Source organism: Gossypium hirsutum, chromosome A13 (assembly GCF_007990345.1).
Source record: "Gossypium hirsutum isolate 1008001.06 chromosome A13, Gossypium_hirsutum_v2.1, whole genome shotgun sequence".
In the NCBI taxonomy this organism is placed as follows: domain Eukaryota; kingdom Viridiplantae; phylum Streptophyta; class Magnoliopsida; order Malvales; family Malvaceae; genus Gossypium; species Gossypium hirsutum.
The window spans coordinates 55857537-55870323 of record NC_053436.1 but is presented as its reverse complement, the minus strand read 5'-3'; the positions used below and the strand labels follow the sequence as shown (position 1 = coordinate 55870323).

The following is a 12787-nucleotide window of genomic DNA, read 5'->3' as shown; positions in this document are numbered from 1 at the left end:
TTCAAAACAATTTCATACTAGAAACTTCTAGAATGCAAGTTTTGCAAATTATTTGATTTAGTCCCTAATTTCAATTTAAGCACTTTATGCATAAAATTTCTTCACAAAATTTTCACACAATCATGCAATCATATCATAGACCTTAAAATAATCATAAAATAATTATTTCTATCTCGAATTTTGTGGTCACGAAACCACTATTCCGACTAGGCCCAAAATCAGGATATTACATTATTAGATTTTATTTGGTTAAAATATGTTGTTAGTCCTTGTACTTTGACAATATTTGAGATTTAGTCCATATACTTAAAATAGTTAAAAATTAAGTCCTAATTCTTTATTTAAAAATCTTAGTCCTGTCATTAAAATTATAAGTATTTTTTGTCGATTTTTGTCAACTTAAAATTTTGATTAGGCTTTTCTCATATGACGTGGCATATGATTCATAGAAATTTGAAAGAAAGTACCAGCGATGATAATGATTGGGCTAGGATTTTTAAATTGAAAAGGTAGGAGGATTGAAGTTTTAACTTTTAAACTATAAATACCAAAATATCAAATTCTATATAAGTAGAGAAGGTTTAATCAAGGTAGAGAAGGTTTAGTGAAGAGAAAAAGGAAAAGTATTGTAATATTCAACGATTTAACGATCAGTATGGTGGATCAATATTCATCGACAAGTACGAAAACATACCTTAAATTCAAGTATTTGACAATCAGTTGGAGATCGAAGAAGAAAATTGTTTGGATTTTGGTTCATAGATTTGTGATGCTCAAAGTTGTTTCATGAAAAAAAAAACTAAACTATAGAGGAGTACAGTAAGGAGGGCTTCCAATTGGTGTAGGTGGTGCGAACAGAGAATATTATACAACATCGATTTCAACAGCTCAATAACTTAAATGAAAACTTTTGAATAGTTCAATAATCATTTTGTAGCTTTTTAAAGTTGAGTGACCAAAACGTAAACGTATTAATAGTTTAGTGACATTGGGTCTAGCTTACCCTATTTTTAAAATAGTTTATATTTTTTGTAATTTTAAGATTTTATTTTTTTTAATTTTTACAATTAAAACACATGTCAATACCACACACTTCAAAACTTAGTATAAGTCAAAAAAATTTTATCACTCAACTATATAAGTTTACAAAATAGTTATCCAACTATTTAACTTTTTTTATCACCAGTGTTAAATTACTACAAAAGATAACTTGGTAGCTTTCAAAATTGGTATAATATCAACTTTAACCCTTAACATTTATACATTGTGTCAATTTAGCATTGGTTCTAAAAAATTTAACCTTCAATATTCACACATTATGTAATTTTATTTATTTTTTTGTAATCTTGTTTTTCTTTGTGACATCAATGGTTAATTTTAAAAGAATGAGAAAAGATGAAATTTATTACTTTGTATTTTTTGGTGTTTCTATTTTCTATATATTTTCAATCAAATTTAACGGATAATTTTTTTTAGCTTTTTAGATGAAAGGACTACAAGAAAAACAAAATTCTAAAAAAATCAAATTACACAATCTATAAATGTTGGAGATTAAAGTTATTATTATGTCAATTTTAGAAGTTATCACGCCATCTTTTTGCTATCCATTTAATGGTTGGTGACCAAAAAAAAGCAAAAATAATAGTTGAGTGACTATTTTATAATTTTTTAAAATTAGATGACCAAAAAAAAATTTGTCAATAATTTGGTGACTTCTAGTGCAGTTTGCCCTTTAAAATATTATCTCAAATTTTGGTATACTTATTCATGAGAGAAGTTAGAAAAAGTATTGAAATGAAGCACGTGTAAGGGCCCCATTCACAGAGTTGCCAGACGTACAGTGATAGTTTGGGTCATGAATAGGCAGGTGAAGTCTCTGGAAACCACAATCTAGTCATTAGGCACGCCCATTGGTACCTTCCTCCAGGTTAAGTCACTTCTCCTAATATGACCCATCCATCATTTTTGGCCCATCCTTTTTTCTTTTTCGACCCAAATCTTTCTTCTACTGTTTCATATTTTTCTTGCATCAACTTATCTCCTTCAAATGAATTAGATTGCGTCGGTTCATCATTATATAAATTTGTTCTCGAAACCTTGATTACATATATATGCATTTTTGGACCACACTTTTCTTTTGTCTGCATGCATGCTCCTTGCTCTATAGTTTATATAAAGGCCGAAGTGTTTTGATATGAGAGGCAAGCATGGGTCAGAGAGGGAGCTTGAAGGAGCTTTGTAGCTGCAAAAAGAGGTGTGTGGCTATGGCAAAGGAGCAAAAGTCAAGATTTTACATACTATGGAGATGTGCCATTATGCTACTATGCTGGCATAAGCATGGGGATTGATTCTTGCCTTCTCTTTTTGGGTTTTCATAATCCAATGCTTAGATTGTCCTTTTTATACAAAGTTTTGAAACAATTTTTATTTGTTTAGTTTTCCTTTAATGTACTCAATGCTCCAAGTCCAAATTTGATGTGGTATTTAAACTTTTATTTTTATACTTGATGTTAATTTAGGGTATATTTTTAAGAGTATAATATATTTTTATTATTAAGCCAAACACTTATAAATAATGTTATAGTTAAATTTATTTCTGCATTTCATTTTATAAATGAAGAAAGATGTTAAAAATACATAATAAAATTAAAGGGTTAATATTACTCAAAGCCCCTCCTCAAGGGTATGACTGTAAGTGCCCTAATTCTATAGTATAATGAAATCAAAGGGTTATTGGCATTGTTTGATCCATAATCTTTAGTTACAAAATTGAATATAAGTTTAAATACCTTTCTTTCCATGTTTATATATATACATATGGAAGGAAAATAATAATTACATTTTCAGAAATATGTGAGTGATGTGCTGTATAATAAATTTATGCACTCTCAAAAGTATGTTCAAATTGGGATTTACTACTTTCATATTTGATTACCTTATTGTTATTGTTGGTTGTATTGTTTAATTTCTACCCACTTGTTTGTTTTGTTGGTTGCATTCAATTATATGTTAGAATTATTAATTTAAGTTCGAAGAGAGGTTTTGAGAAAAAATATTAAGTTTGAAAAATAAACTCATTTAAATTATGGACTGAGCTCGAGTTTAAACATTCAACATCCGAATCTAACCTAATCTGGCCTGTTTTTCAAGTTTATAATTTTTATATTATGTTAAATTTATATATTATATAATTTATAACATAAAAAATTAATTCTATAATAATATATCATACTACTATAATGTGTAGTTTAAAAGAAATTGAGATCACTAAATAAAAACTATAATAAATAAAAAATTAAAATAATATATTATTTTTATTCGAATTGGGGGGTTGAAAAAGATTCCATGCTAATTACCAGCTTTGGTCAAATCTTAATTGGGAAATGAAAATTTTGGAGTCTTCCAAAGTTGAAAGTCTTGGAGTTCCCAAATGAGCACTCAACATCAACTTTTAAGCATATGGGAATCTGCCTGCTTCATCAATGGAGAAAAAAAAGTCACAAAAGTATGTTCAGCTTCTTCATATGATATCATTTTTGCTTACCTTTCGCAAGACAATGTTTACTTCCAAACCAAGTCTTATTTCATTCTCACGTTTTTGGTTTTACATTGATTCCACAGTCGCAGAAATCGATGATTAAGAACAAAAAATGTTACCCAAAAAAAATATTTTCTTCTTTACTATGAGCTTTTATGGAACTTTAACTTACAAGTAGGCTTTCATGTCCGAAAAAATGAGTGGGTGGTGAGTGATGACAGCCGCTTTCATTTAGGGCTGCTACGGTGACAGTGACAATAACCTTCCACTAAAATCTCAAAGGCCCCGTTTCTATGTGCTCTCTCTAGATATAACATTTTCTATACTCATTAGACTACGAAAAAGAAAGATTTTGAACGTCTGCTTGCGCATGCTCAACGCTCCACCATATTGTCTTCCTGAGTCAGGAAGCACATGAAACCGGCAATTAGAAAGTAGCACTCCACAAAGCAGTCTCACCTTCCCCACACCGCCGATGAACCTCTTTAATCCTATCAGCAGACCGGCAAATTCCGCTGCAAGTCCAATCAAAGGAAGCAACGCAGATGTTGCCAGCTTGGGCTTTCCATTCACAATCTGCATTCACAGCCATTTACACACTTCAGCTTTTTGGTGTTTAGTATATTTCACCAGGTTTTTGAATTGATACGATAATGACTCGCTGCCAACTTGTATGACATGTGAACCAGTAATCTTACCAACCATAATTATAGTTCGTGTTAGATTTTACATCATCATCTTCCATGCAAATTAAACAAGTATGAACAATGACTTGCCACAAGCGGTCTACCTTAATCTTTCAATCTAATATAATCATAATTCTCCTCAAATTCGAGTGTTTTAAGACTTTACCAGGTGGCGTGCCACAACATAATCTCCGATCATCAATATGTTCCACATCAAGTCCAATAAACCAAGATCCCAGTGAAACATCCTCATTAGCATACTTATGTAGAACGTGTCTGACATAATCATGCATGTATGTAATCATCATTAGTACAAAAATTGATAACAATGAGAAGCAGGTCCTCGGATTCATGCACAGGCTTCATCGTAAAATTTTAAACAGAGAGGTCTTGGATCTTACCGGTTTATTGATATATATGAGGCCAAATCTTTTGAAATGGCATACAACTGTCCAGTAGCATGCCGGAAATATTTGTTTCCTGTCTCGCCGAATTTCCAGTGCTCGGGTTCATGGTATCTAACTCCTCTGTTCAATGATATAACAATTAAGAAACTGGTACACTTCCACAAAAATCTTTTGTAGAAGAAGAAAGGAATATGTAGCTCACTTTTGAGAGAGGACGGGACCAGATTTCATGCATCCGATATATACACGAGGCTTCTTTCGGTGTCTAACTAGAGTTTCTCCAAGTGTTGCTGCGGTAATTTTATGGGAGATTAGAACATAAAATAACAAGAATTAAAAGTATATGTACCTAATTACTGTTAAGTGCAATGAGGTACTATAATTCTCACAAGAAGCATATAAAATAAACAGAACTTACCTATATTTACATGGACATCGTCATCGACTTTAACATAAAAATCTGCATCCCACAAAGCAACAGCAGTAGCAAAATATATCTTGGTCTTTGCAGACAATTCAAGGTAACCTTCAACATGGTCCTGCTTGCAATCGAAACAACATATTTCTTGGTCCATTATTTTCTCAAAAGCAAATAGTAATGGAATGTTCTTAAATAGGCTAGCATATTTTTAGCAGCATAGCCTAAACAATAAAAGATCAATAGTTGCCATAACAACCTACCAGCCTCAAGAAGTCTCCATGCTTCTTATCCTCTGCTTCAATTGCTCGGTCCAAAATACCACCCGATGTAGCACTGTATATGAAAAATTATTCAATTTAATTGCTTATAGCACCATTTAGAGTGTGTGCCAAGGAGATCGTAAGAAAAGAATAATGGGCATAACAGGATATGTAGGTCCCAAACTATTTGCAGACAGTATTTCATGACAGCGGAACGGCTATAAAAAGCAAGAAATATCGTCACCATCTTTGGCTGGAATATCAATATATGATTATTGGTTAATGGTAATTTTTTATCTTATTCGAGCAAAAGTTAACAAGCCATCTTCGGGTGTCGTCAATATTGAACCGAACCAGTGTCTCATTTCCATGAGAAATAAAAACCAAGTCTAATAATAAAAGTAGCCTTGAAAAGGCATACCATGCAAGGCAACACAGTGCTAGAGTGGTTCATCAAGGTTGGTTCTCTAAGCTTCCTTAAACTTAATCATCCATAAGGATTCAAAGGCAATGAAGAATACAACTAAGTTAATAGCATAAGAACAGCAAGAAAAAATATAATACTAGTTCACTTATAAAACAATACGATAGAAAGAGAATTAAACCATCACCTATGGCCAATAACAAAGCGAACGATAATGCCTTTTTCATCCTCCAATTTCTTCCTCTTTTCACCTATTTTCCAAAACAGATTTGATTCAGCACCCGAATTCGCATTAGAATATCAGGAAAGGAGCAGTTGTGTGTTAAGGGAATGGGGGTATGGAAGGGTCAAAAAGAATCAATCCGACCACCTTGTGGCATCCATGTAGCACGAACTGAGTCTCTTCTTTTCCTGCTGCTGAAAGCCGTATTAATTCCGATAACCATCAGATACTTTCTCTTCCTAGATGATCCAACTCTACTCACATCTTCGGATAACGAAGAACCACCGTGTAAAGATTCTTGAGCCGCCCTTGCAGCAGCTAATTCCATCTCTAAGTTGGAAATAGTCTTATCCAATGTCCTACATCGAAAAATGACACAACCAGTTCATTGATCAGTCACTTAAAAATCAAATGAACCATAGTTAGACAAAAGCAATACTAACTGTATAGCATGGTGAGTCTTGAAAACCTCCCCAATGATGTCCTTTGATACATGCTTTTCTCCTTTCTGATACAAAGAAAGGAAACCAAACAGCTTAAAACCTACAAAACTTAACAAAAGGTTTATATGAATGCAAGTTAAAGAGACTCACAGCTTTTAGGTTACAACCCTCAGAAATGAGTTTTAATTTTTCAGCTTCTACGGCGGTTATCCGCATGATAGCTTTAGATTCAGGAACAGCCACCATCCTGTTACCAATTTTACACATTAACATAATGAAAACCCAAAATTTTACCTGTAATCCAAATTTGAACCAAAAATTTTTATATGTGCAAAAAAAGAAAGAAAACAAAAGCAGTAAAAATTTCAACTATAGTCAAGGTTCCCTATTGCAACTATTTAATTCTTCTGCACAACGTTTATCAAATGATGAAACATCAATGAGATAAAAGCATTAAAATTAGAACGCTTAATATATGAAAATTGACTTGTCAATTGAAACCAACCTTATCCCAAAGGTTAGATCCAATTTTGCATTAATAGGCACACCAAATAAATAAGACCCACTAATAATTAAAAAAAAGAAAAAAAAGAGAGAATTGAAACTCAACATGAACACAAGCTTGGACAAATAATTGTAAAAAGAAACATAACTCAAAAATCTATTAACAAAGCAAATTAACATGGTTTCACCATTGAAATAAGGGAAAGCCAAAAGTTTTAAACTTTCAAAAAAAAAGAATGTAAAGGGTATTACCTATTGGTGAAGAGAATTCCAGCACAGAAGCAGCTCAAACAAAGAAGAAAAGTCCATTTCTTTGAAACAAAACTCCTAGTAGACTGCTCTGTTTTGCTTTTAAAAGACATATTTTCGAAACTTCCCAACCTAAAATCCCCTCTATTTCTCCAACACTAGCAATCAAAGAAGCAAAAAACCCATATGGAAAAAAAAACAGAAGAAGCTTGAGCCGAATCAAACGACAGTTGCAAAAAATGAGCTCCAACTTTTTTTCAGAAGAAGAGAAAGAAACAGAAACAGAGAACTCTGTTTTATTATGAATTGCTATTTTTATTCCTTTCTTTTTTTTGTTGTTGGTTTGTTTCTGTGTATAGATTCTGTGTGTCAAAGCCTCAAAAAGAGAGGTCTAACATTGCTTGCAGGCAAGGGACGTTGAACACAAGTGAGAGACGACCCACTACTAACCGCTTCTCTCTTGCTTTCTTCTTATACAAATTTACCATTTCATCCCTTTTATTTATTTATTTATTTACATGTGATGATATGTATTTATGCTCGGCTAAGCATGGTCGGGTTGGATCTCACCGCGCTTCGATTTTACTTTTGTTTTATGTTGAAGTTTCATTCATTTTATTCTTGAAAAATATTTTATATTAAATTTACATTAAAAAAACATTTTTGAATTACTTAACTTAGAATTTGAGTGTCTGAAATTAAAAGAAATTTGGCTAATGTGACAGGTCGTAAATTAACTAGTTAATTGCAATTATTTTTTTAAGATTTTTTTTGGGTTAATATAAAACTTGAATATTTTATCAATAAAGGTATATTTCCAACTTTATTTACGTAAATATGCCACTTTTTTCATTATTTACTGAAATGGGCAAAAAATATTAAAACGTGCCCACGTAGGAGTATTTTAGGGGGAAAATTCAGCAAAACGCATCCTAAGGGAGCAATTTTGTCATGTCAGCACAAAACGCGCTGACGTGGATGTGTTTGCTAACATGACAAAATCGCTCCCTCAAGGATGTGTTTTAGCCCTTGTTTTTCTAGGGTTAGGGCTATTTGCATGTTTATTGCCTAGGGTTTGTGGGCTTAGGTTAGTGTTTTGTTAAAATAATTTAGGGTTTTATTTATTTAAAGTTTAAGAATTTTAAGAAATAAATTATGGTTTATAGTTTTAAAAAAATAATAATTAAATTAGGTTTTAGGGATTTTAAATAAATTAATTAAATTAGGGTTTAGAGTTTTTAAAAAAATTATTTAAATTAGGGTTTAGTTTTTTTTTAAATAATTTTTATATTTAGCTTTTAGGGTTTTTGTAAAAGGGTTTAGGTTAAGGGTTAAGAAAAAATTATATTGAAAAGAATGATTTTATTTTTTTCTACAATAGTTTCAAAAAATTTAATTTTGAGAAGACGGTTCTGAAAAGATAATGTCAAAAACGCTTCAAGCAGGATGGGCTGTCAACAAAATTACTAAAAAAAGCTTCCATGTGGACGCTGTTCTTCTACAGTAGTTCCTAAAAAAAATTGAGAAGACGGTTCTAAAAAAATAATGTCAAAATGCTTTAAGCAGAATGCACTATCAGCAAAATTACTGAAAAAAGCTCCTACATGGACGCTCTTTTTCTATAGTAGTTCCTAAAAAAATAATTTTTAGAAGACGATTCTAACAAAATAGTGTCAAAAACACTTCAAGCAAGATGCACTATCAGCAAAATTACTGAAAAAGCTTCCACGTGGACGCTCTTTTCTACAGTAATGCCTATTTGGCCTTAGGCTATAAATGAGTCAAATTTCAAACTCAAATTGCATAAGTTACAACAAAAAAAAATTAGAGAGGCTAAGCAAAATAGAAATTGAAGATGAGTGAACGTATTAGTGTTGTTATTTACTATGATGGTGAGGTCCGTGACATCAAGAACAGTGTTATTTTTTTATCGAATAACACAATGTGACTGGTTTTTAACCATAACATAGATTTGACAGAATTTCGTAAAAGATTTAGGTGTAAAATTTTTGGAACGAAGTCAATGAGAGTTTCATCTATTAAGTATCGATTTTGTGCTTCGATTGATCTCGTGACATATGACTCATTTGATATCAAAGGTGGTGTAACTTGGAGGCGATGGTGCAAACTCATCTCGTTAGTGGATCACCCTATCTTAAGTTATATGTACAATTTTTATTGCCAAATGAAGCATTTGCAACTTCAACATCTACTGCTGTTCAATAAGAATACATGACCTCTACCCGACACTCCGTCAGTGGTAGGCAGAACATGGAAGCGTCTGTGTTTGGTAGCAGTATGGAATACACAACTTCTATACGACACTCAGTTAGTGGATGGGACATACACCTCAGTAGGTTGATGTTTGATGGTAAAAATAGGTACTGGGGAATGACATCAACTTCTAGTAGTTGGCAATTCATATCTGATTAGGGACATTACGAAACGTCTACAAGAAGGGATGATGTACACCCTATGACGTCCATCGGCGAGGAGACCTCATACGTTGCAGATAATGGTGTGTTGGATGATGAGCCCGATGTTGATCCACCTCAAGAGCCTGACCCTGATAGTGTAGAAGTTGAATTATTTTCTAAACCGGAGCCTGTTCTAAACAAACTTGAAGACGGTGGAGGGGGTTCAGATGAAGAAGAAGAAGATCCTTGATTCAGGGCGTACTTGCCTCCAGCCCACATGTATAAGGTCGATCTATCGGTAGATGATGCGTTAGAGTTTCCAGATCTACCTACACAAAAGGCATGACCGTATAAGTTCATCATTGGATTCGGGTGAATTGGAAGTTGGAAAGGTGTTTTCTAGTAAGGATAGTTTTCTTGATTCATTGAAACAACATAGCATCATGAATAGGGTTAACTACTACGTGGTTAAATTTAAATCCAAAAAGTTTGAGGCTAAGTGAACAGTGCAAGACGGTACATGTTCATGGAAAATCATAGCTTCAGTTAGGAAAATGACAGGCTTATGGGAGATAAAAAAGTACAAAGGTCCACTTACTTGTGTTATCAGTATAGTATCACTAGGTGTTTAGGGTTTTTGAATAATACTGTTATTACTTAATGTTGCATTATTTAACGTACTTCGTTGACAGGTGTTTCACAAGATCATCCCAAGATGAATTCAGATATGATAGCTAGCTTAATACTACCGATGGTAAAGGCGGATCACAGGACTTCTGTGTCGGTCTTAATTGCCAATATTCGTAGTCAATTAAGGTACACGCCCTTTTACCGTAAGGCTTGGATAGCTAAGCAGAAGGCATTGGAAAATATGCATAGTGGATGAGACGCTTCATATAATGAGGGGTAGCAATGGTGTCAGGTGTTGGAGAGGTACGTCTCAGGTTGCATAACAGACCTTAAAACGAGCCCTACGTACTACAACGATCATTTGCTCCGTGGATACCAAGTGCTTAAGCATTTGTTTTGGAGCTTTAAGCAATGCTAAGACGCGTTTGTGTACTGCAAGCCATTGGTACAAATTGACAGTAACTTTATGTATGATAGATATACCCATCGACTATTACTAGTTATGGCACAAGATGGTGGTGAGAGAATCCTTCCAATTGCGTTTGCAATAACAGTGGGGGAGTCAAGTGATGACTGAGATTTCTTTCTTTTTAGGTTAAGAATGTATATTTGCACCCAACCTAATATCTGCATTATATCAGTTAGGGGCACTGGAATACTAGCCGCAATTGAACGACAAGGAAGCCTATGGGATCTACATACTATCGGTATTTTCTAAGGCACGTTTTGTCCAACTACTACAAGTAATATCAGTCTACCATTGAACGACGAAAAGTAACCAATATGGGTATTTAATCTCTATTAATACAATTTCGTTTTTAATAATCAATTTATTCTGAAAGAAGAATGGTATGTAATTTTCACTATCAACTTATATTGACAGGGTACGAGATCAATAAGGACCGTTTTCATTAGATGTTGGTAATTTTGTGGTCAGTTAACGATCAAGGTGCAGACTACCTATGTAACATACCTTTTCGATCAGTGGACACAAGCATATGACGGCGGCCTATGATATGGTCATATGACCTCATACTTGACTGAATGCATAAATTTTGTTCTAAAAGGAACGTGTCATTTGCCAGTAATCTTGGTTGTGCGAGAGACATATTTTCTTTTGGCGGCACAATTTCCAAAGTAAGTAGCGAGTTATAAAGACCAAATGTAAGGAGGCAATGTATGGTGCCGGAAGGTATTGCAATAAATTAACAAGGCGAAGGCGCGGACTAACACTATGCACACAGTGTGTCACGATCGCGACAACCTATGGATCCCATGAGCTATGTCGACGAAGTGTACAAAATAGAATACATGTAGAATGTGTGGAGACATGTATATCCACCAATCTCAAATGAACATAAGTGGCCGTCTGTATCACTTGTTTTGTTTAAGTTTTTACTGGATAGAGAATTACGTCACAAACCAAAAGGTCGACCTAGCTTAAGTAGAATACGTGATAATATATGGATATCCGAGAAAGAACGAACCAACCGAAGTTGTGCAGATGGTATAGTAACCCAGGTTATACAATTTGAACATGTCCAAATTGAAATAGTTGATAACTGCTTAAATGAAATTATGTTGCATTATTTCTATTGCCTTATTCAAAAGAACTTCTATTTTATTAAATAGGACAAAATATAAAAATAATATACTATTAAAATATTTAAAACAACTTTTATTTTATTAAATGAAACAATATAAAAATAGTTTGTACAAATATATTTAAAAAAATCAATGTATGTGCCAGTCGGAATCAGTGCCACATGGAGGTGGTCGATGGTTACGCACTGGATTCTTTTTTTTATGCAGCTTTCAGCTAGGGTTGTGGTTACTCTGGCAGGGGTTCTGGTTGTTCTAGTTGTGGGTGTTGGGAGGATGACTCACCTTGATAAAATAAAGAATGCGGAGGTGTTTGCATCACCCATGGTAGAGGTGTTTGAATCTCATAAGGCGATGAGGATTGGAAATGAAATGAGCTCCCTGACAATGCCTCGTGCAATCCCTCCTGTGACGATGGTCTATATATCGTCGGTTGAGCCAGAGTCATCGGGAAAGGAGATGCACCAGGCCATGCATTCCAACCTGGCATAGGACTGGGAAAATGAAACATAAAATGGTTAGGTTACATATAAGGGCTAAGATACGCACCTGGCATAATCTGAAGGGGCTGTGGTGTGGGTGTCGTCGCTTGAGGCGTTGGGCCCGGTGAATGTGTGGGCACTGTTAATGGACCCGTGTCATCATCCTTTCTCCTTGGATTTAAAGGGCTCCGTCGTTCTCTTTCGAGATGAATTTTTTGACACTTCTACTCTTTCGAAAGTAAATATGGCTTGCCATGGATCCTAAACTATAGCATGTAAATCCGGCGCGCACGCTAACTCTAGAACGATGGCCAGTTCGCGAGTAGGTATATGATCATACCGATTTTTGCAAATTTTGATATATTCCGAGAAGAATATCAGCCAATGCGTATTTGATTGCCGTAAATTGATTTCGTGCTCATTATCGAGCACCTTAGGTGTCACGGGAATCAGTTGTTGGAATCTAAATTGCCGCAACAATCTATTTGTCTTGTGCATCTC

At 34.0% G+C, this 12787-nt stretch overlaps 1 protein-coding gene across 2 annotated transcripts; it reads right to left on the bottom strand.

Annotated features, from left to right (window-relative positions):
- Nucleotides 1–3653: 3653 nt before the first annotated feature.
- On the bottom strand, nucleotides 3654–7627 carry LOC107916640 (probable beta-1,3-galactosyltransferase 2). Of its 2 annotated transcripts, none has more exons than XM_016845954.2 (11): nucleotides 7159–7627; nucleotides 6553–6649; nucleotides 6403–6467; nucleotides 6107–6318; nucleotides 5924–5987; nucleotides 5313–5385; nucleotides 5050–5173; nucleotides 4834–4921; nucleotides 4626–4751; nucleotides 4391–4500; nucleotides 3654–4114 (listed from the first exon to the last, which is right to left on the bottom strand). In XM_016845954.2, exons 1-11 carry the CDS (start codon nucleotides 7266–7268, stop codon nucleotides 3966–3968), a joined length of 1218 nt encoding a protein of 405 aa, XP_016701443.1. In that variant the 5' UTR covers nucleotides 7269–7627; the 3' UTR covers nucleotides 3654–3965. The 2 variants fall into 2 exon arrangements, with proteins under 2 accessions (XP_016701443.1, XP_016701444.1); XM_016845955.2 differs by having other exon boundaries at nucleotides 5050–5170.
- Nucleotides 7628–12787: the final 5160 nt, after the last annotated feature.

Excerpts from the sequence above, each read along its gene's own strand:
- LOC107916640 (XM_016845954.2), bottom strand. The coding sequence starts at position 7,268 with ATGTCTTTTAAAAGCAAAACAGAGCAGTCTACTAGGAGTTTTGTTTCA. Across the intron at positions 6,650-7,158 it reads GGAATTCTCTTCACCAATAG|GATGGTGGCTGTTCCTGAAT; the intron begins GTAATACCCTTT and ends AATTGGTAACAG. Across the intron at positions 6,468-6,552 it reads AGGGTTGTAACCTAAAAGCT|AAAGGAGAAAAGCATGTATC; the intron begins GTGAGTCTCTTT and ends TCTTTGTATCAG.